The following is a 27,524-nucleotide window of genomic DNA, read 5'->3' as shown; positions in this document are numbered from 1 at the left end:
ACCCCTGCTTTTCATTGGGGGGATGGTGCATCGTCTGCCAAGTCTTTTGCTTTCGTAGTGAGTGATTTTCGTGTGCAAGTTCGGTACTAGTCCCTCTAGGATTTTCCAGGTGTATATAATCATGTATCTCTCCCTCCTGCCTTCCAGGGAATACAGGTTTAGGAACCTCAAGCGCTCCCAATAATTGAGGTGTTTTATCTCCGTTATGCGCGCCGTGAAAGTTCTCTGTACATTTTCTAGGTCGGCAATTTCACCTGCCTTGAAAGGTGCTGTTAGTGTGCAGCAATATTCCAGCCTAGATAGAACAAGTGACCTGAAGAGTGTCATCATGGGCTTGGCCTCCCTAGTTTTGAAGGTTCTCATTATCCATCCTGTCATTTTTCTAGCAGATGCGATTGATACAATGTTATGGTCCTTGAAGGTGAGATCCTCCGACATGATCATATGCCGTATTCTATTCAAGATTGATGGACTGACCACATCGTCTCAAGGTTGAGGGACTGATTACCTCATTCTCCTCCTGTTCTTCAAGTTTATCCTTTGTATGGACTGATGAAGCCTCTGTGTGGCGAAACATTTCCTCAATAAAGATACCCAAGAGTTGCACATGTGTCTAATTTAACAGCTCCTTATTTTGTAAAGTAAAAGGACACAAGTGCAACTAATGTGACATTTATTGTGGCAACGTTTCGCTCTCCAGGAGCTTTATCAAGCCATTACAAACAATACATGGACACAGAGGGTATATAAAGGCTCAGAGTGAGGTGAATACTAGTGAGGTACCATTTCGATGTTCACTAGTGGTAGTAGTAATAGTAGTGGTAGTGACAAAAGTAATACGATATGGTAGAGCAATTAATTCGTACATGAGTAAAAGGATATAAAAGCTATTACTTGGGTAACATAAAAATAGGTTGGGCAAATATAAACTGGAATTATTTTTATGTTACCCAAGTAATGGCTTTTATATCCTTTTACTCATGTACGAATTAATTGCTCTACCATATTGTATTACTTTTGTCACTACCACTACTACTACTACTACTACTACTACTACTACTACTACTACCACTACTACTACTACCACTAGTGAACATCAAAATGGTACCTCACTAGTATTCACCTCACTCTGAGCCTTTATATACCCTCTGTGTCCATGTATTGTTTGTAATGGCTTGATAAAGCTCCTGGAGAGCGAAACGTTGCCACAATAAATGTCACATTAGTTGCACTTGTGTCCTTTTACTTTACATATTGTCGGTAATTCTACCAACTTTATTACAGCTCCTTATTTTGTTTCTGTTTAGTTAGCATGTTTCCAGGAACTTTTTCTAGTACATCACTTTGATTTACTGTCTTCCACTTTATATCTGAGACATTAAAATATCCAAGGAAACTAATATTTGATATGGGATTTTGAAAAATTTCAAGGCAGTAATTTTTCTTATCTTCTCTTTGAAATTCTTAGCCATTGCTAATTGTGGTTCATATGCAAACATAATTACTAGATTTTTGCTCTCCACCTTAACACCCAGACTGTCCATTGTACAATTTGATGAATTGAGCAGTTCCATTCAGCAAAATGTCTTTCATATTTAGTCCTACTTCTCCCTTTGACCTATTCCCTCTCTCACATCTATAAATATTGCAATAGTCTACCCATATTTCACTCTCCAAAACATTCCCTGCACATTTCTGTAAAATGTTCCAAATTCTGCATTTGTTTCTGTAAGGAGCCCACTTACATAGTTAACTTAGTTATTTTTATTTGTTTTCTAACCCTGAATGTTGACAAGAGGAAGAACTTATCATTTGTAATGCTGTGGTGTAGTGTGGGTTTTGCTAGTACCTCTGGTATTGTACTGTCTTATGATATAACTTGTGTACTTAATTACAATCTTCCCAATATTGTTTGGAATGTAGGCTTGTGTATGTTTGGCCCTGCTGTATGAAGAACTGGTATGCGGTGTTTTATTGTCATGTGTATCTGATCCCAGTTTTCTCTCTTTTGCTTCTTTGTTTTTCTTTGGATGGTATCTCTCTCCATAGTAATATTTTATTATTTACTACGTATATCGGTTATTTTTATATAGCCGGACTTGAGTCCTGGAAATGGGAAGTATAATGCCTACACTCTAAAGGAGGGGTTCGGGATATTGGCAGTTTGGAGGGATATGTTGTGTATCTTTATACGTATATGCTTCTAAACTGTTGTGTTCTGAGCACCTCTGCAAAAACAGTGATTATGTGTGAGTGAGGTGAAAGAGTTGAATGATGATGAAAGTATTTTCTTTTTGGGGATTTTCTTTCTTTTTGGGTCACCCTGCCTCGGTGGGAGACGGCCAACTTGTTAAAAAAAAAAAAAATCTCTGGGGGAAGTGGAACAGAATTCTTCCTCTGTAAGCCATGCATGTTGCAAAAGGCGACTAAAATGCCGGGAGCAAGGGGCTAGTAACTCCTTCTCCTGTATAAATTACTAAATTTAAAAGGAGGAACTTTCGTTTTTCCTTTTGGGCCACCCCGCCTCGGTGGGATATGGCTGGTATGTTGAAAGAAAGAAAAGATCTCCGTATTATTATTTTCTCCTCACATAGAACTTTGGATAACACGAAGAGTAAGATAACAAAAAAAAAAAAGAAAATGGCAGCAGGCAATGCTGAAGCAAAGTAGAATAGCCAGACAAAGTAAGAGTAAGACAGCAGGAAAATCCCAGAAACAATTTATTTATTTATTTATTTATTTATTTATTTATTTATTTATTTAAAAATTTGAGCACACATACAGAGGTACAACAAATACAGGTAAGAGCAGTATGCCAAAGCCACTTATACTATGCATAGCATTACGGGCTGGCTTAAAATTAACTTAAGATTAACTAAGCAATGATGAAATCAGTGATAAAACATTAATGTAAACAGGTTACTATAAAGCACAAGTGAGTATTACAAAGACAGGTCATATGGTTGTATGCATTGTTGTACATTCAGTAGAATGGAGTATTCTGTTAGGTAGTGTATTTAAAAAATAATAAAGTTAGATTGGGTTTTAGGTTTAATATTTATGTGATATAATTGTGAGAAACATTTAAGATATACAATTTATAAGGTTCAGTTATTCAGTATTTATTTGGTTTTGGGTGAGTAAGTGATCTTTGAGAAGAGACTTGAATTTATAAACAGGTAGTGTTTCTTTTATATTTACAGGTAATGAATTCCAGATTTTATTAATTTGGAGTAAGATTTGACTTGTAATTTAAAATTATGAGCAATTAATAGCAGTAAGAAAGAAGTATAGAGTATTGGAGGTAGTTGGCATTAGCTAGTGATGAAAAATAATAAAAATAATTATGCACAATATAATAGTAACGTACACTATATGTACCACACGTATATATGTATTAAGGGCACTTATCTAATCTGTTACAGAAATGTCAGCTTTTCTAAGGAAGGTAGAGAAATCGTGTTCATTTGAGATGGTATATTGTTGTCCTGTTGATGTTTTCCTTACTAGTATTTTCCCATCTCGCGTGAAACACAGGTGTATTTTGTTTTCCTGTTTAAGTTTTCTCAGCCTGAACAGAAGGTTTTGACGTTTTTTTGTTAGACACTCATTTATGTACACTCCATTTTTCATTGTAATTGCTGATTTAATTAGGTCCTTTCTTTTATCGTATGAATGAAGTCTGATCATTATACTGTGTTTACTTCCTGGTTTTCCTAACAAACGTGTTTCTTTGATTTCATTGTTTTGCACGATGACTTGTACGTGGTTCTGTATTATCCTGATAGCAGTTTCTTTGCACTGTGCTTGTGTTATGTCACTAGGAATGTGTGGACTGTTTATTATAACTGCATCAGACAACTTATCTTGTTCAGTTTTGTCGTCTTGGAAATCAAGGTATTCATTTAGTCGAGTGTGCATGTTCTGATTCCAGTCCTTGATTGCTTCTTCAATCTTCATATTTATTGTTGTTATTTGCTCAGTGTGACTGGCTATAGCTGCTTTTAGAGTATTTTCTGTGTCAACACTTCCCGATGTAATCTTCTCTTCAAGGTTTTGGATCTTATTCTCGAGGTTGATTATCTTGGATTCTCGTCGCTCGAGTGTTGCTTTGATATCTTTGATTTCATTTTCTAGAGAAATGCAGTAAACACAACTGAAAGTGTCACAGAAAAAAATGATAGGTAAGACGAAATGTGTAGATATTTATGGCATGGTATCTACACATTATTATATAATGTGTAGATACCATGCCATAAATATCTACACATTTCGTCTTGCCTGTCATTTTTTTCTGGTATCTACACATTATATAATAATGTGTAGATCTTTTTTCTTTCAACACACCGGCCGTATCCCACCAAGGCAGGGGGGCCCAAAAAGAAAAACGAAAGTTTCTCTTTTAAATTTAGTAATTTATACGGGAGAAGGGGTTACTAGCCCCGTGCTCCCGGTATTTTAGTCGCCTCTTACAACACGCATGGCTTATGGAGGAAGAATTCTGTTCCACTTCCCCATGGAGATAAGAGGAAATAAACAAGAACAAGAACTAGAAAGAAAATAGAAGAATATCCAGAGGTGTGTGTATATATATGCTTGTACATGTATGTGTAGTGTGACCTAAGTGTAAGAAGAAGTAGCAAGACGTACCTGAAATCTTGCATGTTTATGAGACAGACAAAAGACACCAGCAATCCTACCATCATGTAAAACAATTACAGGTTTTCGTTGTACACTCACTTGGCAGGACGGTAGTACCTCCCTGGGTGGTTGCTGTCTACCAACCTACTACCTAGGATAATGTGTAGATTTTTATTTTTATTATTATCACACTGGCCGATTCCCACCAAGGCAGGGTGGCCTGAAAAAGAAAAACTTTCACCATCATTCACTCCATCACTGTCTTGCCAGAAGGGTGCTTTACACTACAGTTTTTAAACTGCAACATTAACACCCCTCCTTCAGAGTGCAGGCACTGTACTTCCCATCTCTAGGACTCAAGTCCGGCCTGCCGGTTTCCTTGAATCCCTTCATAAATGTTACTTTGCTCACACTCCAACAGCACGTCAAGTATTAAAAACCATTTGTCTCCATTCACTCCTATCAAACACGCTCACGCATGCCTGCTGGAAGTCCAAGCCCTCGCACACAAAACCTCCTTTACCCCCTCCCTCCAACCTATCATTTTTTTCTGTGACACTTTCAGTTGTGTTTACTGCATTGTTTCTGGGATTTTCCTGCTGTCTTACTCTTTGTCTGGCTATTCTACTTTGCTTCGGCATTGCCTGCTGCCATTTTTTTTTTTTTTTTTTTTTTTTTTTTTTTTTGCTATCTTATTCTTCATGTACAGGAGGGCCCCACTTATACGGCAGGTTAGGTTCCAGGCTACCGCCGTAAAGCAGAAATCGCCGTAAAGTGGAACACCCTTTTTTTCCACTTATAAATGCATACAAACACTAGATAACAAGTTTACACTAACATATATTAAGTTAGCAATAGAACCAGGCATCAAAAAACAATAAAAAGGTACAATACACACATAGTGCACTCATTACTTACCTTAAAATATTTATAGTCTTAATCTAGGGTGAGACAAGTAGTATTTATTGTAAGAAATCAAGTGTGGTATGTATTGTAATAGCCAGGCTACCTCACCAGGCCACCCCACCCACACATACTATTCTATGATATTTAAGCATCCCAGAGCGATAAAATGTATATACAGTTCACTCATTACTTACCTTAAAATATTTGTAGTCTTAATGTAGGGTCAGGAGTAAGTAAATGAGATAAAACGAATAAATGAGAGAGAGAAAGAATGAGTACATGAGAGGTAACAGGCGCAGAGTTATGTAAACAAACCAGGCTCCCACATCTTATATTTATGTTTATTTATTCTATTGTGGGGTGTATTTATCATCTTTTTATGTTATGTATCGTGTTTATTATATAATTTTGAAAAAAATATCATGGCTGGATTAATGAAAATGTGTATATTACCGCAATATACGACATTTAATGAGACTCGGTGAGTATTGTTATTATCACCACTTGTGCAAGTCGTCTGCTCACATCTCAATTTGTTTATTTATTCTACTGTGGGGTGTATTTATCTTATTTATATGTTATGCATCGTGTTTATTATATAATTTTGAAAAAAATATCATGGATGGATTAATGAAAATGTGTATATTACCGTAATATACGACATTTAATGAGACTCGGCGAGTATTGTTATTATCACCACTTGTGCAAGTCGTCTGCTCACATCTCACATTTGTTTATTTATTCTACTGTGGGGTGTATTTATCTTATTTATATGTTATGCATCGTGTTTATTATATAATTTTGAAAAAAATATCATGGATGGATTAATGAAAATGTGTATATTACCGTAATATACGACATTTAATGAGACTCGGTGAGTATTGTTATTATGGCGTCACTTGTGGAAGTCGTCTGCTCACATCTCACATTTATGTTTATTTATTCTACTGTGGGGTGTATTTATCTTATTTATATGTTATGCATCGTGTTTATTATATAATTTTGAAAAAAATATCATGGATGGATTAATGAAAATGTGTATATTACCGTAATATACGACATTTAATGAGACTCGGTGAGTATTGTTATTATGGCGTCACTTGTGGAAGTCGTCTGCTCACATCTCACATTTATGTTTATTTATTCTACTGTGGGGTGTATTTATCTTATTTATATGTTATGCATCGTGTTTATTATATAATTTTGAAAAAAATATCATGGATGGATTAATGAAAATGTGTATATTAACGTAATATACGACATTTAAATGACTCGATGTATGTAAGTTTATTTAGGTACAGGTATACATAAGTATAATTATCAGAGTATATATAAAATATGAAATAACTTTTAAAAACATTTGAAATTTTGGAGTTTCCAAATGTAAACAAACAGGGTGGGGCACGGTGACCGTATTAGAAAGTCAGGTGGGGGGAGCCGTATAGTGAGTTTTGGTCATAATTTGAAATGTCCGTATTAGCGGAACGCCGTAAAGTGAAACGCCGTAAAGCGGGGCCTTCCTGTATTCCAAAGTTCTACGTGAGGAGAAAATAATATTATTATTTACTACGTATATCGGTTATTTTTATATAGCCGGACTTGAGTCCTGGAAATGGAAAGTACAATGCCTGCACTCTATAGGAGGGGTTCGGGATATTGGCAGTTTGGAGGGATATGTTGTGTATCTTTATACGTATATACTTCTAAGCTGTTGTGTTCTGAGCACCTCTGCAAAAACAGTGATTATGTGTGAGTGAGGTGAAAGTGTTGAATGATGGTGAAAGTATTTTCTTTTTGGGGATTTTCTTTTTTGGGTCACCCTGCCTCGGTGGGAGACGGCCAACTTGTTAAAAAAAAAAAAAAAAGTATCTACACATTTCATCTTACCTATTTTTTTCTGTGGTACTTTCAGTTGTGTTTACTGCATTGTTTCTGGGATTTTCCTGCTATCTTACTCTTACTTTGTCTGGCTATTCTATTTACTTCAGCATTGTGTGCTGCCATTTTTTTTTCTGTCTAGCTCTTCATGTATTCAAATTAAAATCCAGATTAAAAAATTTATTTCTTTGCATTGTATTCAATGTTCAATTTACATGCAGTAAAATATTGTTAAGCACATAGAAAGCCACTAACGTACATGAGCATTTCGGGTATATTGTGTGTTTTCCCCAATCTCTCTCTTAAACCTCTCTGCTTATGGAAATCTGCCAAACACAACATTGTACGTGATTTTTTTTCAATGCAGCATATGAATCCAATTCATACCTGAGTGACCACACTAGCAGAAGAACCCATGTCAGCCAAGACATCTTTAATTCTATACAGAGTGGTATGTGCCTCATCCTAGTCAGTGATTCATAAAAAGCCAGTAAACTAGTGTGTCTGGATACCCTTGCTAAGACCCAGTTACTGTCCACCACAGATACATCCTCACTTCATACCTGTTGTACACACTTGTACAGTAAGATTTCACAGGTTGTGCTTTGGATGTACAGAGACAATTAGAATTACAACACATCTGAGTCACCAGAGTTGACACTTATGTCTCTCCTGCTCACAGAAGGAGAAAATACAGTGGACCCCTGACTAACGATCAGCTCCCAACTCGACCAGTTATGTAAGTGTATTTTTGTAAGTGCTTTTGTAGGTGTATTTTTGGGGGTGTGAAATGGACTAATCTAATTCACAATACAGTGGACCCCCGCATAACGATGGCATCACATAGCGATTTTTCCGCATAACGATTACTTTTATCGCAAAATTTTTGCCGCGCATACCGATTAAAAACCCGCTTACCGATTTTCGTCCGAGACGCGTCCAATGTGCCCTCAGCCAGCCTCACATGTGCCGCCCCGTCCCATTGTTTACCAGCCAGCCTCCGCGGTAACATCCAAGCATACACTCGGAATATTTCGTATTATTACAGTATTTTCGGTGCTGTTTCTGGAAAATAAGTGACCATGGGCCCCAAGAAAGCTTCTAGTGCCAACCCTACACCTCAAAGGGTAAGAATTACTATAGAGATGAAGAAAGAGATAATTGATAAGTATGAAAGTGGAGTGCGTATAGCCGACCTAGTCAAGCTGTACAAGAAACCCCAATCAACCATCGCTACTATTGTGGGCACCAGAAAGACAATCAAGGAAGCTGTTCTTGCCAAAGGTTCAACTGTGTTTTCGAAACAAAGATCGCAAGTGATGGAAGATGTTGAGAGACTCTTATTGGTGTGGATAAATGAAAAACAGATAGCAGGAGATAGCGTCTCTCAAGCGATCATATGTGAAAAGGCTAGGAAGTTGCATGAGGATTTAATTAAAAAAATGCCTGCAACTAGTGATGATGTGAGTGAATTTAAGGCCAGCAAAGGTTGGTTTGAGAGATTTAAGAAGCGTAGTGGCATCCATAGTGTGATAAGGCATGGTGAGGCTGCCAGTTCGGACCACAAAGCGGCTGAAAAATATGTGCAGGAATTCAAGGAGTACATAGAAACTGAAGGACTGAAACCTGAACAAGTGTTTAATTGTGATGAAACAGGCCTGTTCTGGAAGAAAATGCCAAGCAGGACCTACATTACTCAGGAGGAAAAGGCACTCCCAGGACATAAGCCTATGAAAGACAGGCTTACTTTGTTGATGTGTGCCAATGCTACTGGTGATTGCAAAGTGAAGCCTTTATTAGTGTATCACTCTGAAACTCCCAGAGCGTTCAGGCAAAAAATGTCCTCAAGGATAATTTGTGTGTGCTGTGGAGGGCAAACAGTAAGGCATGGGTCACTAGGGAATTTTTCTATAACTGGTTACACCATGCATTTGCCCCCAATGTGAAAAATTACCTAACTGAAAAGAAATTAGAACTTAAGTGCCTCCTGGTGTTAGACAATGCCCCTGGTCATCCTACAGACGTGGCAGAGCGACTTTATGGGGACATGAGCTTCATTAAGGTGAAGTTTTTGCCTCCTAATACCACTCCTCTCCTGCAGCCCATGGACCAGCAGGTTATTTCCAACTTCAAGAAACTGTACACAAAAGCTCTGTTTGAAAGGTGCTTTGTAATGACCTCAGAAACTCAACTGACTCTAAGAGAGTTTTGGAGAGATCACTTTAATATCCTCAATTGTGTAAACCTTATAGGTAAGGCTTGGGAGGAAGTGACTAAGAGGACCTTGAACTCTGCTTGGAAGAAACTGTGGCCAGAATGTGTAGACAAAAGGGATTTTGAAGGGTTTGAGGCTAACCCTGAGAATCCTGTGCCAGTTGAGGAATCCATTGTGGCATTGGGAAAGTCCTTGGGGTTGGAGGTTAGTGGGGAGGATGTGGAAGAGTTGGTGGAGGAGGACAATGAAGAACTAACCACTGATGAGCTGATAGGTCAACTTCAAGAGCAAGAGGCCAGACCTGGGGAAACTGGTTCAGAGGAGGGGACAGAGAAATTGAAGAAGTTGCCTACTACAAAGATAAAGGAAATCTGTGCTAAGTGGCTTGAAGTGCAAACCTTCATGGATGAAAATCACCCTCACACAGCTATTGCAAGCCGTGCTGGTGATTATTACACTGACAATGTTGTGAAACACTTTAGGCAAGTCATAAAGGAACGAGAGGTACAGGCCACTATGGACAGATATCTTGTGCGAAAGAAGTCCAGTGACTCTGAAGCTGGCCCTAGTGGCATTAAAAGAAGAAGGGAAGTAACCCCAGAAAAGGACTTACTACCTCAAGTCCTAATGGAAGGGGATTCCCCTTCTAAACACTAACACACTCTCTCCCCTCCTCCCATCCCATCAATCATCACCAGATCTTCAATAAAAGTAAGTGTCATTTAATTGTGCATGCCTTTTTCAGTTTGTGTGTATTAAAATTAACATTTCATGTGGTAAAAAAAAATTTTTTTCATACTTTTGGGCGTCTTGCACGGATTAATTTTATTTCCATTATTTCTTATGGGGAAAATTCATTCGCATAACGATTATTTCGCATAACGATGAGCCCTCTTGCACGGATTAAAATCGTTAACCGGGGGTCCACTGTATTCCTTATGGGAACAAATTCGGTCTATAACGGTACCTGAACAGACTTCTGGATTGAAGTAATATCGTTAGTCGGGGGTCCACTGTACTCTATTAACATATATAAACTGACGTTTTCAAATTCAAATTTATTTATTTCTTTGCAAGTAGTAAATTGAGATTATGTATTCACAGTAATGGGTTGCAGTGCAAAGAGAGCCTCTGTCAGGCCTAGGCATTATGGGCAGACTTAATTTAATGGCTTACTGACTACTTAACACTGAAGAAATTTATCATAGTTGTACAATAGTTCTATTAATTATAAATGAATCTAATTTATATAAACAAAGGATATATTCATATTTTCAAAAATGCTTTTTATGAAACATGATTCAATTATATTCCTGTCGACAATGGGCAATAGGTTCAGAAATTATATTATGGGAATATAACATTGTGATTTGCTAAAAGTAGTTAACAGTATGAGAATGCTACAATAGGGTGTAGGGCAATACTGTTTTTGGTAGGTATTTATACTACTATGTGGTAATTAGTCAATGTATGAACTTGGTCATCTAGTCTTGTAGTTTTAAGATTTAGGTGATTGGGAGATTTATTGGTAATGTTAAATATTGAGTATTGAATATTTAGTCTAGGGTGATCAAGTGGCTTTTGAGAAGAGTCTTAAATTGATTTTCAGACTGGGTTACTTTAGTATTTTCTGGTAATGAATTCCAAATTTTGGGGCCCTTTATGTGCATAGACTTTTTACACAGTGAGATATGGACACAGGGTACATCAAAAAGACATCTGTGTCTTGTGTTATGGTTGTGTGTCCTGTTGAGGTTGGTGAGAAGTTTGAGTGGAGGGTTTATGTTTGCATGTATTGTTCTATGTATGTAGTAGGCACATGAATAAGTATGGATGTTCTTTATGGTGAGCAGATTGAGACTTTTGAATATTGGTGGAGTATGCTGGTGGGAGTGGGAATTTATCATTCTGACTGCAGCCTTTTGCTGAGTTATTAGTGGTCTTAGGTGAATTAATGTTGTTGATCCCCATGCACAAATCCCATATGTGAGATAAGGGTAGATGATTGAATTATATAGTGCCAGGAGAGCTGATTGTGGAACATAGTGCCGTATCTTTGATAGTATGCCTACTGTCTTAGAGATTTTCTTGTTAATTTGTTGTATATGTGTCTGGAACTTGAGGCTACTGTCAAGGTGGATACCTAGGAATTTTCCCTCTGCAAGTCTTGTGACGGGTGATCCATTTAGTGTTATGTTAGTAGGCATACACTTCCACATTATACATAGCAGGTCGCTGCTTGCTGGTAAGGAAACTCAAACCAACACCACAACAGTGCCACAGTGATTCTCAACCAGGGGTAAATTTAACCCCTGGGGGTAAAAAATTACGTGGCAAGGGGAAATGTATATTGCTATTTTTGTGCAAAACCTGAATAATTTATTTTTTCTGACCTTGTTTTTCTGTCCCTTTATGATGCCGATAACTTTTTTGTATGAAAGTGAGGCGGTAAATGGAGAAATACATCAAGCCAAAGGGGTTAATAATGGAGGAAAAGTTGAGAATCTCTGCACAAATCCCTAATCACTACTATGCCTTTACCACTACACATCAAATTTACTGACCAGTAAAGAACCACTTTTTGCTTATTTGTACTGCTGTATTACAAGTGCAGTACTTTATAATATCAGTTTTCCTTTGGATTATCAGAGGGTACAGGAAGGGAATCTGAGAGAGCTCTAAATGTTGGTTTTCCAGTATGTATTTCTTTTCAAGAATGCACACTAAATGATAGTTAGATTTCCTATGTTTTTTTTATTTTTTTTTTAAATTCATTAGAAACCCCTTCGTGACAAATCTTACAATGATGTTTTGCATTCACAAATTTTTGGTTGTACCCCATTTCACTAATACAGTGGACCCCCGCTTTACGATCAGCTCCCAATGCGACCAATTATGTAAGTGTATTTATGTAAGTGCGTTTGTATGTGTATGTTTGGGGGTCTGAAATGGACTAATCTAATTCACAATATTCCTTATGGGAACAAATTCGTTCAGTACTGGCACCTGAACATACTTCTGGAATGAAATAATATTGTAAACCGGGAGTCTACTGTATTCTGTAGCTTGTGTTTATTTGGACAAAAGGTACATGGTCTACTCTTTGCATTCCTCCCCCTCATATCTCTTCTCTTTAATATGTCATCTTTGCTTGCATCTTTAGCTACTCCACTTCTTTGATTAGCAAATTTTAACCTAAGTTATTTCGTTTGGGAGAGTCACATTGTGATTCTCACAGTAACCAGATAGTGTCTTCTCACCTCTTTTCCTCTCCACACCTTCAACATCACTGCTCCTCCGCATCTACATCTACAAGATCAGAGCCTCTCACATATTTCTTTCTTTCAACAAACCGGCCGTATCTCGCCAAGGCAGGGTGGCCCAAAAAGAAAAACGAAAGTTTCTCTTTTTAAATTTAGTAATTTATACAGAAGAGGTTACTAGCAGCTTGCTACTGGCATTTTAGTCGCCTCTTACGACACGCATGGCTTACGGAGGAAGAATTCTGTTCCACTTCCCCATGGAGATAACAGGAAATAAACAAGAACAAGAACTAGTAAGAAAATAGAAGAAACCCCAGAGGGGGTTTATATATATGCACTGGTCAGGGAGGTATACCATCTTTTAGGAGTGAAGAAGAGCAGAATGTAAGTGTGGGGGAGGTACATGAGGCATTACGTAAAATGAAAGGGGGTAAAGCAGCTGGAACTGATGGGATCATGACAGAAATGTTAAAAGCAGGGGGGGATATAGTGTTGGAGTGGTTGGTACTTTTGTTTAATAAATGTATGAAAGAGGGGAAGGTACCTAGGGATTGGCGGAGAGCATGTATAGTCCCTTTATATAAAGGGAAAGGGGACAAAAGAGACTGTAAAAATTATAGAGGAATAAGCTTACTGAGTATACCAGGAAAAGTGTACGGTAGGGTTATAATTGAAAGAATTAGAGGTAAGACAGAATGTAGGATTGCGGATGAGCAAGGAGGTTTCAGAGTGGGTAGGGGATGTGTAGATCAAGTGTTTACATTGAAGCATATATGTGAACAGTATTTAGATAAAGGTAGGGAAGTTTTTATTGCATTTATGGATTTAGAAAAGGCATATGATAGAGTGGATAGAGGAGCAATGTGGCAGATGTTGCAAGTACAGTGGACCCCCGCATAACGATTACCTCCGAATGCGACCAGTTATGTAAGTGTATTTATGTAAGTGCGTTTGTATGTGTATGTTTGGGGGTCTGAAATGAACTAATCTACTTCACAATATTCCTTATGGGAATAAATTCGGTCAGTACTGGCACCTGAACATACTTATGGAGTGAAAAAATATCGTTAACCGGGGGTCCACTGTATATGGAATAGGTGGTAAGTTATTAAATGCTGTAAAGAGTTTTTATGAGGATAGTGAGGCTCAGGTTAGGGTGTGTAGAAGAGAGGGAGACTACTTCCCGGTAAAAGTAGGTCTTAGACAGGGATGTGTAATGTCACCATGGTTGTTTAATATATTTATAGATGGGGTTGTAAAGGAAGTAAATGCTAGGGTGTTCGGGAGAGGGGTGGGATTAAATTTTGGGGAATCAAATTCAAAATGGGAATTGACACAGTTACTTTTTGCTGATGATACTGTGCTTATGGGAGATTCTAAAGAAAAATTGCAAAGGTTAGTGGATGAGTTTGGGAATGTGTGTAAAGGTAGAAAGTTGAAAGTGAACATAGAAAAGAGTAAGGTGATGAGGGTGTCAAATGATTTAGATAAAGAAAAATTGGATATCAAATTGGGGAGGAGGAGTATGGAAGAAGTGAATGTTTTCAGATACTTGGGAGTTGACGTGTCGGCGGATGGATTTATGAAGGATGAGGTTAATCATAGAATTGATGAGGGAAAAAAGGTGAGTGGTGCGTTGAGGTATATGTGGAGTCAAAAAACGTTATCTATGGAGGCAAAGAAGGGAATGTATGAAAGTATAGTAGTACCAACACTCTTATATGGGTGTGAAGCTTGGGTGGTAAATGCAGCAGCGAGGAGACGGTTGGAGGCAGTGGAGATGTCCTGTTTAAGGGCAATGTGTGGTGTAAATATTATGCAGAAAATTCGGAGTGTGGAAATTAGGAGAAGGTGTGGAGTTAATAAAAGTATTAGTCAGAGGGCAGAAGAGGGGTTGTTGAGGTGGTTTGGTCATTTAGAGAGAATGGATCAAAGTAGAATGACATGGAAAGCATATAAATCTATAGGGGAAGGAAGGCGGGGTAGGGGTCGTCCTCGAAAGGGTTGGAGAGAGGGGGTAAAGAAGGTTTTGTGGGCAAGGGGCTTGGACTTCCAGCAAGCGTACGTGAGCGTGTTAGATAGGAGTGAATGGAGACGAATGGTACTTGGGATCTGATGATCTGTTGGAGTGTGAGCAGGGTAATATTTAGTGAAGGGATTCAGGGAAACCGGTTATTTTCATATAGTCGGACTTGAGTCCTGGAAATGGGAAGTACAATGCCTGCACTTTAAAGGAGGGGTTTGGGATATTGGCAGTTTGGAGGGATATGTTGTGTATCTTTATATGTGTATGCTTCTAGACTGTTGTATTCTGAGCACCTCTGCAAAAACAGTGATAATATGCGAGTGTGGTGAAAGTGTTGAATGATGATGAAAGTATTTTCTTTTTGGGGATTTTCTTTCTTTTTTGGGTCACCCTGCCTCGGTGGGAGACGGCCGACTTGTTGAAAAAAAAAAAAAAAATATATATATATATACTTGTACATGTATGTGTAGTGTGACCTAAGTGTAAAAAGAAGTAGCAAGACATACCTGAAATCTTGCATGTCTTTGAGACAGAAAAAAGATACCAGCAATCCTGTTTTTTTTTTTTTTTTTTTTTTTTTTTTTTTTTTTTTTTTAACACACCGGTCATATCCCACCGAGGCAGGGTGGCCCAAAAGGAAAAACGAAAGTTTCTCCTTTTACATTTGGTAATATATACAGGAGAAGGGGTTACTAGCCCTTTGCTCCTGGCATTTTAGTCGCCTCTTACAACACGCATGGCTTATGGAGGAAGAATTCTGTTCCACTTCCCCATGGAGGTAAGAGGAAATAAACAAGAACAAGAACTAATAAGAAAATAGAAGAAAACACAGCAGGGTGTGTATACGCTTGTACATGTATGTGTAGTGTGACCTAAGTGTAAGTAGAAGTAGCAAGACGTACCTGAAACCTTGCGTGTTTGTGAGACAGAAAAATGGACACCAGCAATCCTACCATCATGTAAAACAATTACAGGTTTCCGTTTTACACGCACTTGGCAGGACGGTAGTATCTCCCTGGGTGGTTGCTGTCTACCAACCTACTGCCTAACTATCTATATACTCTTCCTCAGTAGCACTGGAATTTTATTGGACAGTAATAAATGCCTAACTTACAGATGATAAGAGCATACTTGAACATTGCTTTATATGGATGACTAAATGAACTTGTTGACATGCTTGCATGTCTACCATAAATGCTACTACTCTGTGTGCAGTATAGAAATCCTATGAAAGTAAGCAAGCTAATATACACCTGACCACTGCTACCATCCTTACCATTGTGGGTGAAGTAACATGCTCTCTCAAAGTCAACAAAGCAGTTGGATATTACTTTGTTCTTGTTTCTTAAGGCCTTTATATACTCCCCTCCTTTCTTCAATCCAAACCTAATTGGGAGACTGCCTCACTGAACTTTACACCTCATACTTATGAACTGTACAATGTTCCTTTCGCATATCGGGAACTTCATCACTGTGTGCGCTGACCTGCAGTAGCCGGGCATCATTCCATCCTTCCCCACAAAGTCAATGCTCAGTCTGGTAACCTAATACAGTGGACCCCCGCATAACGATTACCTCCGAATGCGACCAATTATGTAAGTGTATTTATGTAAGTGCGTTTGTACGTGTATGTTTGGGGGTCTGAAATGGACTAATCTACTTCACAATATTCCTTATGGGAACAAATTCGGTCAGTACTGGTACCTGAACATACTTCTGGAGTGAAAAAATATCGTTAACCGGGGGTCCACTGTATATGACTGACTTAAATGTTAGTGCTAAATTACTTTCATCATACATGTATATTAGTAATCAGTTTAGGAAGGAATATTTTTTTTCTTGAAGAATTAATCATTTTCTGAGAACCAGATACTGTACATACATTTATTTGTAAAATATTGCAGTAGACATTAGTAAATGGGAGCAAGGGGCTAGTAACCCTATCCCCTGTATGCATTACTAAATTTAAAAAGAAACTTTCATTTTTCTTTTTAGGTCACCCTGTCTTGGTGGGATATGGCTGGTTTGTTAAAAAAAAAAACTGGTAAATGAACAATGTAGGCCTAATGCACAAGTTAATGTTTTATGTTGAGCATTTTGGGCAAGACTTCAATGACAAGTTTATTTTAGCATGGTACATGTTTGTGCAAAGGAGTGTAACAATTTGGTGAACATGCCACAAACCCCATTATATGCAGAACATTTTGGGCAAGCTTAAGACTAACTTAAGATTAATAAAGCAATAACAGTGCAGTAATTTTACATATGGTCATTAATAATAAATGGGTAAGGCAAGGTTTATTTGTTTGGATATACGTAGTAGCAAATAATATTTAATACATAAAAAAGTTATTCTGAGGCAGGAAATGCGACGGTTAATTATGAAAGTGAATAATTTTACTATGTATTAATGGGGAAGGATAAAATATTGTCTGAAAAACATTCAAGCATTCCAAGCTGTTTAACAAATGGAAGACGAGGGTGGAACTGAAATAATAAAGAGAAAAGCCCATAGCTATATTTTGCATATCAATCAGTATAAAGCTATGGCAAATCCTAATACGTATTAAGTACAGTGGAACGTTGACTTATGAGTGTCCCAATGTATGAGTTTTTTTGAGATATGAGCCGTCTCTCTGTCCATTTTTTGCTCTGAGTTACGAGCCAGCTCCCCCCGCTTCCCCCTCAACCCAAAACCTGCACATCTTGCTTGTTTATCTATGATTTCATGCTTTCATTCCAGGGAAATCAGCCTCTTTTTCTTCCCAGCACTGTCCTTTACACTTACTTTCTTAGGACCCATGCTTAGAAAAATGAAATTTGGCCAAATGACTGTAAAAAATGTAAGCAAAGAATGAGAGAAATACTCCCAGACTGAGGTAAACAGTTCACCGAGTTGGTGGCATTCTGAAGCTCTCATTATTATTAATATTATTATTACATATGTATTATTATTATTATATTGTAATACAGTGGAACCTCAAAAATCGAACTTAATCCGTTCCAGGAGCTAGTTCTAAATTCGATAAGTCTGAAATTCGAAGTAATATTTCCCATAAGAAATAATGGAAATACAATTAATCCGTTCCAGAAACCCAAAAATATTCACACAAAAAATACATTTAATAGAGATTAATTACAGTTTTACATACAACAAATACTATAGTTTTTAATTATGTATAGTAATACATATAAAATAACATTTTTACTTACCTTTATTGAAGATTGGTGATGGCATCTGGAAGATAGGGAGGAGGAGAGAGGGAGTTGGGGTTAGTGTTTGGAAGGAGAATCCCTCTCCATGAGGACTTCAGGTAAAGTCCTCTCTGGGGTTACCTCCCTTCTCTGTCTTTTAATGTCACTAGGACCAGCTTGAGAGTCACTGGACCCCTGTCTCACAAAATAACTGTCCACAGTCCTCTGTTTCTGGTGCCTCTTTAACATTTCCCTAAAATGGGACATGGTTCTGTCACTGAGCTTGTTGCAAAGATGGCTTGTTTCAGCTTGCTCAGGGTGGTACTTCTGCACAAACATTTGGACATCATTCCACTTGGCACAAATCTCCTTAATCTTTGAAGAAGGCACCTCATCCACTCCCTATACAGTGGACCCCCGGTTAACGAACTTTTTTCATTCCAGTAGTATGTTCAGGTGCCAGTACTGACCGAATTTTTTCCCATAAGGAATATTGTGAAGTAGATTAGTCCATTTCAGACCCCCAAACATACACGTACAAACGCACTTACATAAATACACTTACATAATTGGTCGCATTTGGAGGTGATCGTTAAGCGGGGGTCCACTGTATTAACACCTTTCGCAACATCAACTTCCTTGATTTGTTCTTTCTTTGACAGGATAGAACCGATGGTCAACTTGTTTTTCCCATACATCCTGACAAGCTCAACAAGTCTCACACCACTGTCATACTTCTGTATTATTTCCTTCTTCACATCTATGGTGTTTCTCACTTTCTTTACCACAGGGGGTACCACTAGCAAGTTTCTTTGGGCCCATGGCAGCTTATTTCACAGTCCCACAAGCACTAAACACAACGAAATAATCGTAAAATGCGTGAATGAGAGCGCAGGTTAGTGTTCACTCAAGCATAAACAAAGCTAGACTGCTCACGGCACCTGCGTGGGGATGCGGACGGAGCGGGCCGGCAGACAGGTCCCGTACCCGGCGGTCCGAAAATAGGGGCGCGTTCGATAATAGGGACACATTTTGTCTGAAAAAATGGTCCTATTTTCGAAACGTTCGATATGTGATACGTTCGATTTTTGAGGTTCCACTAATAATAATATGTAATAATAATAAAAATTCTAGGTAGTAGGTTGGTAGACAGCAACCGCCCAGGGAGGTACTACCGTCCTGCCAAGTGAGTGTAAAACGAAAGCCTGTAATTGTTTTACATGATGGTAGGATTGCTGGTGTCCTTTTTTTTTCTGTCTCATAAACATGCAAGATTTCAGGTATGTCTTGCTACTTCTACTTACACTTAGGTCACACTACACATGCATGTACAAGCATATATATACACACCCCTCTGGGTTTTCTTCTATTTTCTTTCTAGTTCTTGTTCTTGTTTATTTCCTCTTATCTCCATGGGGAAGTGGAACAGAATTCTTCCTCTGTAAGCCATGCGTGTTGTAAGAGGAGACTGAAGTGCCGGGAGCAAGGGACTAGTAACCCCTTCTCCTGTATATATTACTAAATTTAAAAAGAGAAAATAAGTTTTTCTTTTTGGGCCACCCTGCCTCAGTGGGATACGGCCGGTTTCTTGAAAAAAAAAAAAATAATACAGTGGACCCTCAGCTAACAATATTAATCCGTTCCTGAAAGCTCATCATTGGCTGAAATTATCGTTAGCCGAATTAATTTTCCCCATAAGAAATAATGGAAATCAAATTAATCCATTCAAGACACCCCAAAGTATGAAAAAAAAAAATTTTAATACATGAAATATTAATTTTAATACACACAAACTGACACTTACCTTTATTGAAGATCTGGTAATGATTGATAGGATGGGAGGAGGGGAGAGTGTGGAAGTTGGTAATGTTTAGAAGGGAAATCCCCTTCCATTAGGACTTGAGGTATCAAGTCCTTTTCTGGGGTTACTTCCCTTCTTCTTTTAATACCAATAGGACCAGCTTGAGAGTCACTGGACCTCTGTCGCACAACATATCTGTCCATAGAAGCCTGTACCTCCCGTTCCTTTATGACTTTCCTAAAGTGGTTCACAACATTGTCATTGTAATAGTCACCAGCACGGCTTGCAATAGCTGTGTGAGGGTGATTTTCATCAAAAAAGGTTTGCACTTCAAGCCACTCTGCACACATTTCCTTAATCTTTGAGGTAGGCAACTTCTTCAATTTCTGTATCCCCTCCTCTGAAGCAGTTTCCTCAGGTCTGGCCTCTTGCTGTTGAAGATGATCTTGTAGCTCCACCAACTCTTCCACATCCTCCCCACTAACCTCCAACCCCAAGGACTTCCCCAATGCCACAGTTGATTCCACAACTGGCATACACTTCTCAGGGTTAGCCTCAAACCCTTCAAAATCCCTTTTGTCTACACATTCTGGCCAGAGTTTCTTCCAAGCAGAGCTCAAGGTCCTCTTAGTCACTTCCTCCCAAGCCTTACCTATAATGTTTACACAATTGAGGATACTAAAGTGATCTCTCCAAAACTCTCTTAGAGTCAATCGAGTTTCTGTGGTCACTACAAAGCTTTTGTGTTGAGTTTTTTGAAGTTTGAAATGACCTGTTGGTCCATGGGCTGCAGGAGAGGAGTGGTATTAGGAGGCAAAAACTTGACCTTAATGAAGCTCATGTACCCAGAAAGTCGCTCTGCCAAGTCTGAAGGATGACCAGGAGCATTGTCTAATACCAGGAGGCACTTAAGGTCTAATTTATTTTCCAGGAGGTAATGTTTCACAGTGGGGGCAAATGCATGGTGTATTATTATTATTATAATCAAAAAGAAGCGCTAAGCCACAAGGGCTATACAGCGCAAATGCATGGTGTAACTAGTCATAGAAAAGGTCTCTAGTGACCCATCACACACAAATTAGCCTTGAGGACATTGTTTCTCCTGAATGCTCTGGGAGTTTCAGAGTGATACACAAATAAAGGCTTCACTTTGCAATCACCACTAGCATTAGCACACATCAACAGAGTAAGCCTGTCTTTCATAGGCTTATGTCCTGGGAGTGCCTTTTCCTCCTGAGTAATGTAGGTCCTGTTTGGCATTTTCTTCCACAACAGGCCTGTTTCATCGCAATTATACACTTGTTCAGGTTTCAATTCTTCACTGTCTATGTAATCCTTGAATACCTGCACATATTTTTCAGCCGCTTTTTGGTCCGAACTGGCAGCCTCACCATGCCTTATCACACTATGTATGCCACTACAAATCTTAAATCTCTCATACCAACCTTTGCTGGCCTTAAATTCACTCACATCACCACTAGTTGCAGGCATTTTTCTAATTAAATCGTTACGCAACTTCCTAGCCTTTTCACATATGATCGCTTGAGAGATGCTATCTCCTGCTATCTGTTTTTCGTTTATCCACACCAATAACAGTCTCTCAACATCTATCACTCGCGATCTCTTATTCGAAAACAAAGTTGCACCTTTTGCAAGAACAGCTTCCTTGATTGCCGTTTTCTTGGCCACAATAGTAGTGATGGTTGATTGGGGTTTGGTATACAACCTGGCCAGCTCCAAGACATGCACTTCGCTTTCGTACTTAGCAATTATCTCTTTCTTCATATCCATAGTAATTCTCACCCTTTTTTCTGCAGGGATGGCACTAGAAGCTTTCTTGGGGCCCATGGTGACTTATTTTGCAGGTACAATCACCAAAAACGCTGTGATAATGTGAAATGTTCCGATTGTATGCGTGGATGCGACCGCACTCGCTGGCTTGTAAACACTGGCACCCCACGGGACAACTGAGGTGGGCTCAGGCCACACGTGGACGTGTCTCAAACGAATCATGTTGGGCGAGTTTTTTAGCGTTTGCTAAGGCAAAAAATTTTTGCGTTAAAATGTATCATTGGCCGGATTTAACGTTAGCTGATGCCATCGTTATCTAAGGGTCCACTGTAATACATATGTAATAGTAGGTAGTAAGTTGGCAGACAGCAGCTGCCCAGGGAGGTACTACTGTCCTGCCAATTGAGTGTAAAACAGAAACCTGTAATTGTTTTACATGATGGTAGGACTGCTGGTGTCTTTTTTCTGTCTCATAAACATGCAAGATTTCAGGTACGTCTTGCTACTTCTACTTACACTTAGGTCACACTACACATACATGTACAAGTATATATATACACCCCTCTGGGTTTTCTTCTATTTTCTTTCTAGTTCTTATTCTTGTTTATTTTCTATTATCTCCATGGGAAAGTGGAACAGAATTCTTTCTCCGTAAGCCATGCGTGTTGTAAGAGGCGACTAAAATGCCGGGAGCAAGGGCCTAGTAACCACTTCTCCTGTATAAATTACTAAATTTAAAAAGAGAAACTTTTGTTTTACTTTTTGGGCCACCCCGCTTCGGTGAGATACGGCCGGTTTGTTGAAAGAAGAAGAAATAAACCGTAGAGTTGTTATATAGAAATGTTTTGTCCTGCGACTGGGATGGATTAATGGCATTTCAGCTAATTTAAATGAGGAAAATTGATTTGATATACGAGCAAATTGAGTTACGAGCTAGGTCACGGAACGGATTAAACTCTCAAGTCAAGGTTCCACTGTATATACAAATACAAAAAATTTTCTGTTATCAGAATAATCCAAGTGTTGACTTACAGAGTCCCATCACATTTAATTTTTTAATGATTTTCATTGCATAATACTGTACCAGATTTTTCAGCATTCTTCTTCTTTCTTTCACCACAACGGCCGTATCACACCAAGGCGGGGTGGCCCAAAAGGAAAATCGAAAGTTTCTCCTTTACAATTAGTAATAATATATACAGGAGAAGGGGTTACTAGCCCCTTGTTCCCGGCATTTTAGTCGCCTCTTATGACACGCACGGCTTACGGAGGAAGAATTCTGTTCCACTTCCCCATGGAGATTTTTCAGCATTATCTGTACTTAATTTTGTGGTTCTTCTTCTTTCTTTCAACGTACCAGCCGTATCTCACCGAGGTGGGGTGGCCCAAAAGAAAAAATGAAAGTTTCTCCTTTCAAATTTAGTAATATATACAGGAGAAGGGGTTACTAGCCCCTTGCTCCTGGCATTTCAGTCTCCTCTTACGACACGCATGGCTTACGGAGGAAGAATTCTGTTCCCCTTTCCCATGGAGATAAGAGGAAATAAACAAGAACAAGAACTAGAAAGAAAATAGCAGAAAACCCAGAGGGGTGTGTATATATATGCTTGTACATGTATGTGTAGTGTGACCTAAGTGTAAGTAGAAGTAGCAAGACATACCTGAAATCTTGCATGTTTATGAGACAGACAAAAGACACCAGCAATCCTACCATTGTGTAAAACAATTACAGGCTTTGGCAGGACGGTAGTACCTCCCTGGACGGTTGCTGTCTACCAACCTACTACCTTGGAATTTTGTGGTTATGCAGGTTAATGTGTGTTTTACAAAGTCATGCAACATTAGGTCATGTAAGGAGTGTCTTCTGCATATTATTTTTTTTTTATTATCACACCGGCCGATTCCCACCAAGGCAGGGTGGCCCGAAAAAGAAAAACTTTCACCATCATTCACTCCATCACTGTCTTGCCAGAAGGGTGCTTTACACTACAGTTTTTAAACTGCAACATTAACACCCCTCCTTCAGAGTGCAGGCACTGTACTTCCCATCTCCAGGACTCAAGTCCGGCCTGCCGGTTTCCCTGAATCCCTTCATAAATGTTACTTTGCTCACACTCCAACAGCACGTCAAGTATTAAAAACCATTTGTCTCCATTCACTCCTATCAAACACGCTCACGCATGCCTGCTGGAAGTCCAAGCCCCTCGCACACAAAACCTCCTTTACCCCCTCCCTCCAACCCTTCCTAGGCCGACCCCTACCCCGCCTTCCTTCCACTACAGACTGATACACTCTTGAAGTCATTCTGTTTCGCTCCATTCTCTCTACATGTCCGAACCACCTCAACAACCCTTCCTCAGCCCTGTGGACAACAGTTTTGGTAATCCCGCACCTCCTCCTAACTTCCAAACTACGAATTCTCTGCATTATATTCACACCACACATTGCCCTCAGACATGACATCTCCACTGCCTCCAGCCTTCTCCTCGCTGCAACATTCAACATTCTGCATATTAATGTTGTAATATACTAATTGAATATTTGTATAATACAGTGAAACCTCAAATTTCGAGCATATCACTTATCAAACTCTTCGAAAATCAAACCAGCTTTGTCTCTATTATCAAACTTGCCCCTATTTTCAAACCGCCGGGTACCGGATCTGTTCGGCAGCCCCTTCTGTCCGCGTCCCCACGCAGGCTCCGTGAGCCAGTCTGGTTTTGTTGATGCTTGAGTGAACACTAACCTGCGCTTTCATTCAAACATTTTACGATTATTTCATTGTGTTTAGTGCTTGAGGGACTGTGAAATAAACTACCATGGGCCCAAAGAAACTTGCTAGTGGTACTCCTGTGGTAAAGAAAGTGAGAAACACCATAGATGTGAAGAAGGAAATAATACAGAAGTATGAGAGTGGTGTGAGACTTGTTGAGCTTGCCAGGATGCATGGGAAAAACAAGTCGACCATCGGTTCTATCGTGGCAAAGAAAGAAATCAAGGAAGCTGATGTTGCGAAAGGTGTTAATATGCTAACCAAAAAAAGACCACAGACAATTGATCAGGTTGAGAAGTTGTTGCTGGTGTGGATCAAGGATAAAGAGATGGCAGGTGATAGTGTTTCAGAGACCATTATTTGTGAAAAGGCAAGGAAGTTGCATGCCGATCTGGTACAGAAAACTCCTGGAACCAGTGCTGATAGTGAATTTAAGGCCAGGAGAGGCTGGTTTGACAGATTTAACAAGCGTAGTGGCATACACAATGTTGTAAGGCATGGTGAGGCAGCCAGTTCAGACAAACGGGCAGCTGAGAAGTTTGTACAGGAGTTTAAGGTTTACATAGACACTGAAAAATTAAAACCCCAACAAGTGTTCAGTTGTGACAAAACAGGCTCCTGCTCATCCTCCAAACTTATTAGACCTCTTGTCTAGGAACTTCAGTTTTATAACAGTGAAGTTCTTGCCTCCTAACACCACTCCTCTCCTCCAGCCCATGGACCAGCAGGTCATTTCTAACTTCAAAAAACTCTACACAAAAGCAGTGTTTGAAAAGTGCTTTGAAGTGACCACAGACACTAAGTTGAGCCTAAGAGAGTTCTGGAGGAATCACTTCAATATCTACAGCTCCATAAGCCTTATAGGCAAGACTTGGGAGGGAGTGACTTCCAGGACTCTGAACTCTGCTTGGAGACAATTGTGGCCAGATTGTGTTCAAAGGAGGGATTTTGAAGGGTTTGAGGCTGACCCTGGCCCAGTCCCTGACCCAGCTGACCCTCTGCCTGTTGTGGACTCTATTGTGGCATTGGGGAACACCCTGGGGCTGGAAGTGAGTGGCGAGGATGTGGAAGAGTTGGTGGAGGACCACAGGGAAGAGTCAACCACTGAAGAGTTGGAAGAGCTTCATCTGGAATAGTATCAGACCACAGCTGAGGACCTTGCTTCAGAGGATGAGGAGGAAGAGGGAGTGGATGAGGTGCCTTCTTCAAAGATTAAGGAGATTTATGCCAAGTGGAATGATGTCCAAATGTTTGTGCAGAAGTACCACCCTGAGCAAGCTGAAACAAGCCATCTTTGCAACAAGTTTAGTGATAGAACCATGTCACATTTTAGGAAAATCTTAAAGAGGTGCCAGAAACAGAGGACTGTGGACGTTACTTTGTGAGACAGGCGTCCAGTGACTCTCAAGCTGGTCCTAGTGGCATTAAAAGACGGAGAAGAGAAGTAACCCCAGAGAGGGCTTTACCTGAAGTCCTCATGGAGGAGGATTCTCCTTCCAAACACTAACCCCAACTCCCTCTCTCCTCTTCCCTATCTTCCAGATGTCATCACCAATCTTCAATAAAGGTAAGTAAAAATGTTATTTTATGTTTATTTACATTTATTAATACATAATTGAACACTATACGTATTTGTTGTGTGTATGTAAAACTATAATCTCTATAAAATGTATTTTTTTGTGAATATTTTTGGGTTTCTGGAACAGATTAATTGTATTTCCATTATTTCCTATGGGAAATATTGCTTCGCTTTTCAGACTTTTCGAATTTAGAACTAGCTCCTGGAACGGATTAAGTTCAATATTTGAGGTTCCACTGTATAATTTTTACATTTAAAAACTTATTATATCATGATAATGTTAAGTACTTGACATGAATTATTAGTTTGTATAGAACATTACTATATTTAAAATTTATCTTGCTCTGCTAGTGCACAAAGACCACTATGAGAACATCTACTGTGTGGTGTCTGGCTACAAGGACTTTATTCTCCACCCTCCCACGGACATGCCCTGGGTGCCCTATAAATGCTACCCAGCAGCTACTTTTAAGGAGGTTACTCCTGGCAACTTTATCATCGAAGAGAACACAAGCATCGGCACTGTGCCTTGGATATGCATCAATCCTCTAAAACCAGACCTGAAAAAATATCCGCAGTATAAATCTGCCACTGCCGTCCATTGTAGAGTTCATGCTGGAGACGCCCTCTACCTTCCTTCCTTGTGGTTCCATCATGTTCAACAGTCCCATGCTTGTATTGCCCTTAATTATTGGTATGATATGGAATTTGATATAAAATATAATTATTATAAATTTGTTCAAAATCTTTCTTGGATCACAGAGCCAGAATAGAATTTTGTAATTGCAGTGTATGTATATTTATCCAAGTTTTTAATTTTTGACGTGTTTTAATTCAAATAAATTATTTAAAATAAAATTGTTAAGTTTTTATTTACCATACTTTGTTAGAGTATTTACTCAAGGTACCCTGAAACTAGTGAAGGGCCCTTTATCTAAGGAATTGAAGCTACCCTCCCCTTCCTAGGATCAGACCTGATTACCTCTCAGTCCCAAGTACTGCATGACCCTTATGGGTTTAGCAACTCCCTGTGCAAATAATAATTCTTGAGGCATAATGTACAGGTATAAGTACAAGATCTCCATGGGGAAGTGGAACAGAATTCTTCCTATGTAAGCCATGCATGTCATAAGAGGCGACTAAAATGCCGGGAGCTAGGGGCTAGTAACCCCTTATCCTGTATACATTACTAAAGTTGGACAGAGAAATTTTTGTTTTTCTTTTTGGGCCACCCTGCTTCTGTGGGATGCGGCCGGTTTGTTGAAAGAAGTACAAGAACAATCCAGGTAATGTTTAAGTTGCTGTGCTTCAGCATTTTCACCTCTGTCAGTCCTCTCTGATAGCCCCACCTTTAATAATTACATTAGTGGAATAATAATGAAAAGTTGTCAGTATTTTACCATTGATCTAATGATGCTTGATTGACACAGCAACATTATGGATTCTTGGTACAGAG

General features: G+C 39.1%; 1 protein-coding gene across 5 annotated transcripts in view; it reads left to right on the top strand.

The window, feature by feature from the left end:
* Window positions 1-26,926, top strand: part of LOC138851071 (bifunctional peptidase and (3S)-lysyl hydroxylase Jmjd7-like) — a 222,380-nt gene extending 195,454 nt beyond the window's left edge. For 4 of the 5 annotated variants that reach the window (XM_070104765.1, XM_070104764.1, XM_070104762.1 and 1 more), the window contains exons 6-7: window positions 7,793-7,876; window positions 26,420-26,926. In XM_070104765.1, coding sequence (XP_069960866.1) covers window positions 7,793-7,876; window positions 26,420-26,841 — 506 coding nt within the window. In that variant the 3' untranslated portion in view covers window positions 26,842-26,926. The remainder of the gene's footprint in view (window positions 1-7,792; window positions 7,877-26,419) is intronic. The other variant, XM_070104766.1, reaches the window with a different exon arrangement.
* Window positions 26,927-27,524: the final 598 nt, after the last annotated feature.

This window comes from Cherax quadricarinatus, chromosome 94 (genome assembly GCF_038502225.1).
Source record: "Cherax quadricarinatus isolate ZL_2023a chromosome 94, ASM3850222v1, whole genome shotgun sequence".
Taxonomy (NCBI): Eukaryota; Metazoa; Arthropoda; class Malacostraca; order Decapoda; family Parastacidae; genus Cherax; species Cherax quadricarinatus.
This window is presented reverse-complemented; position numbering and strand designations above follow the sequence as displayed.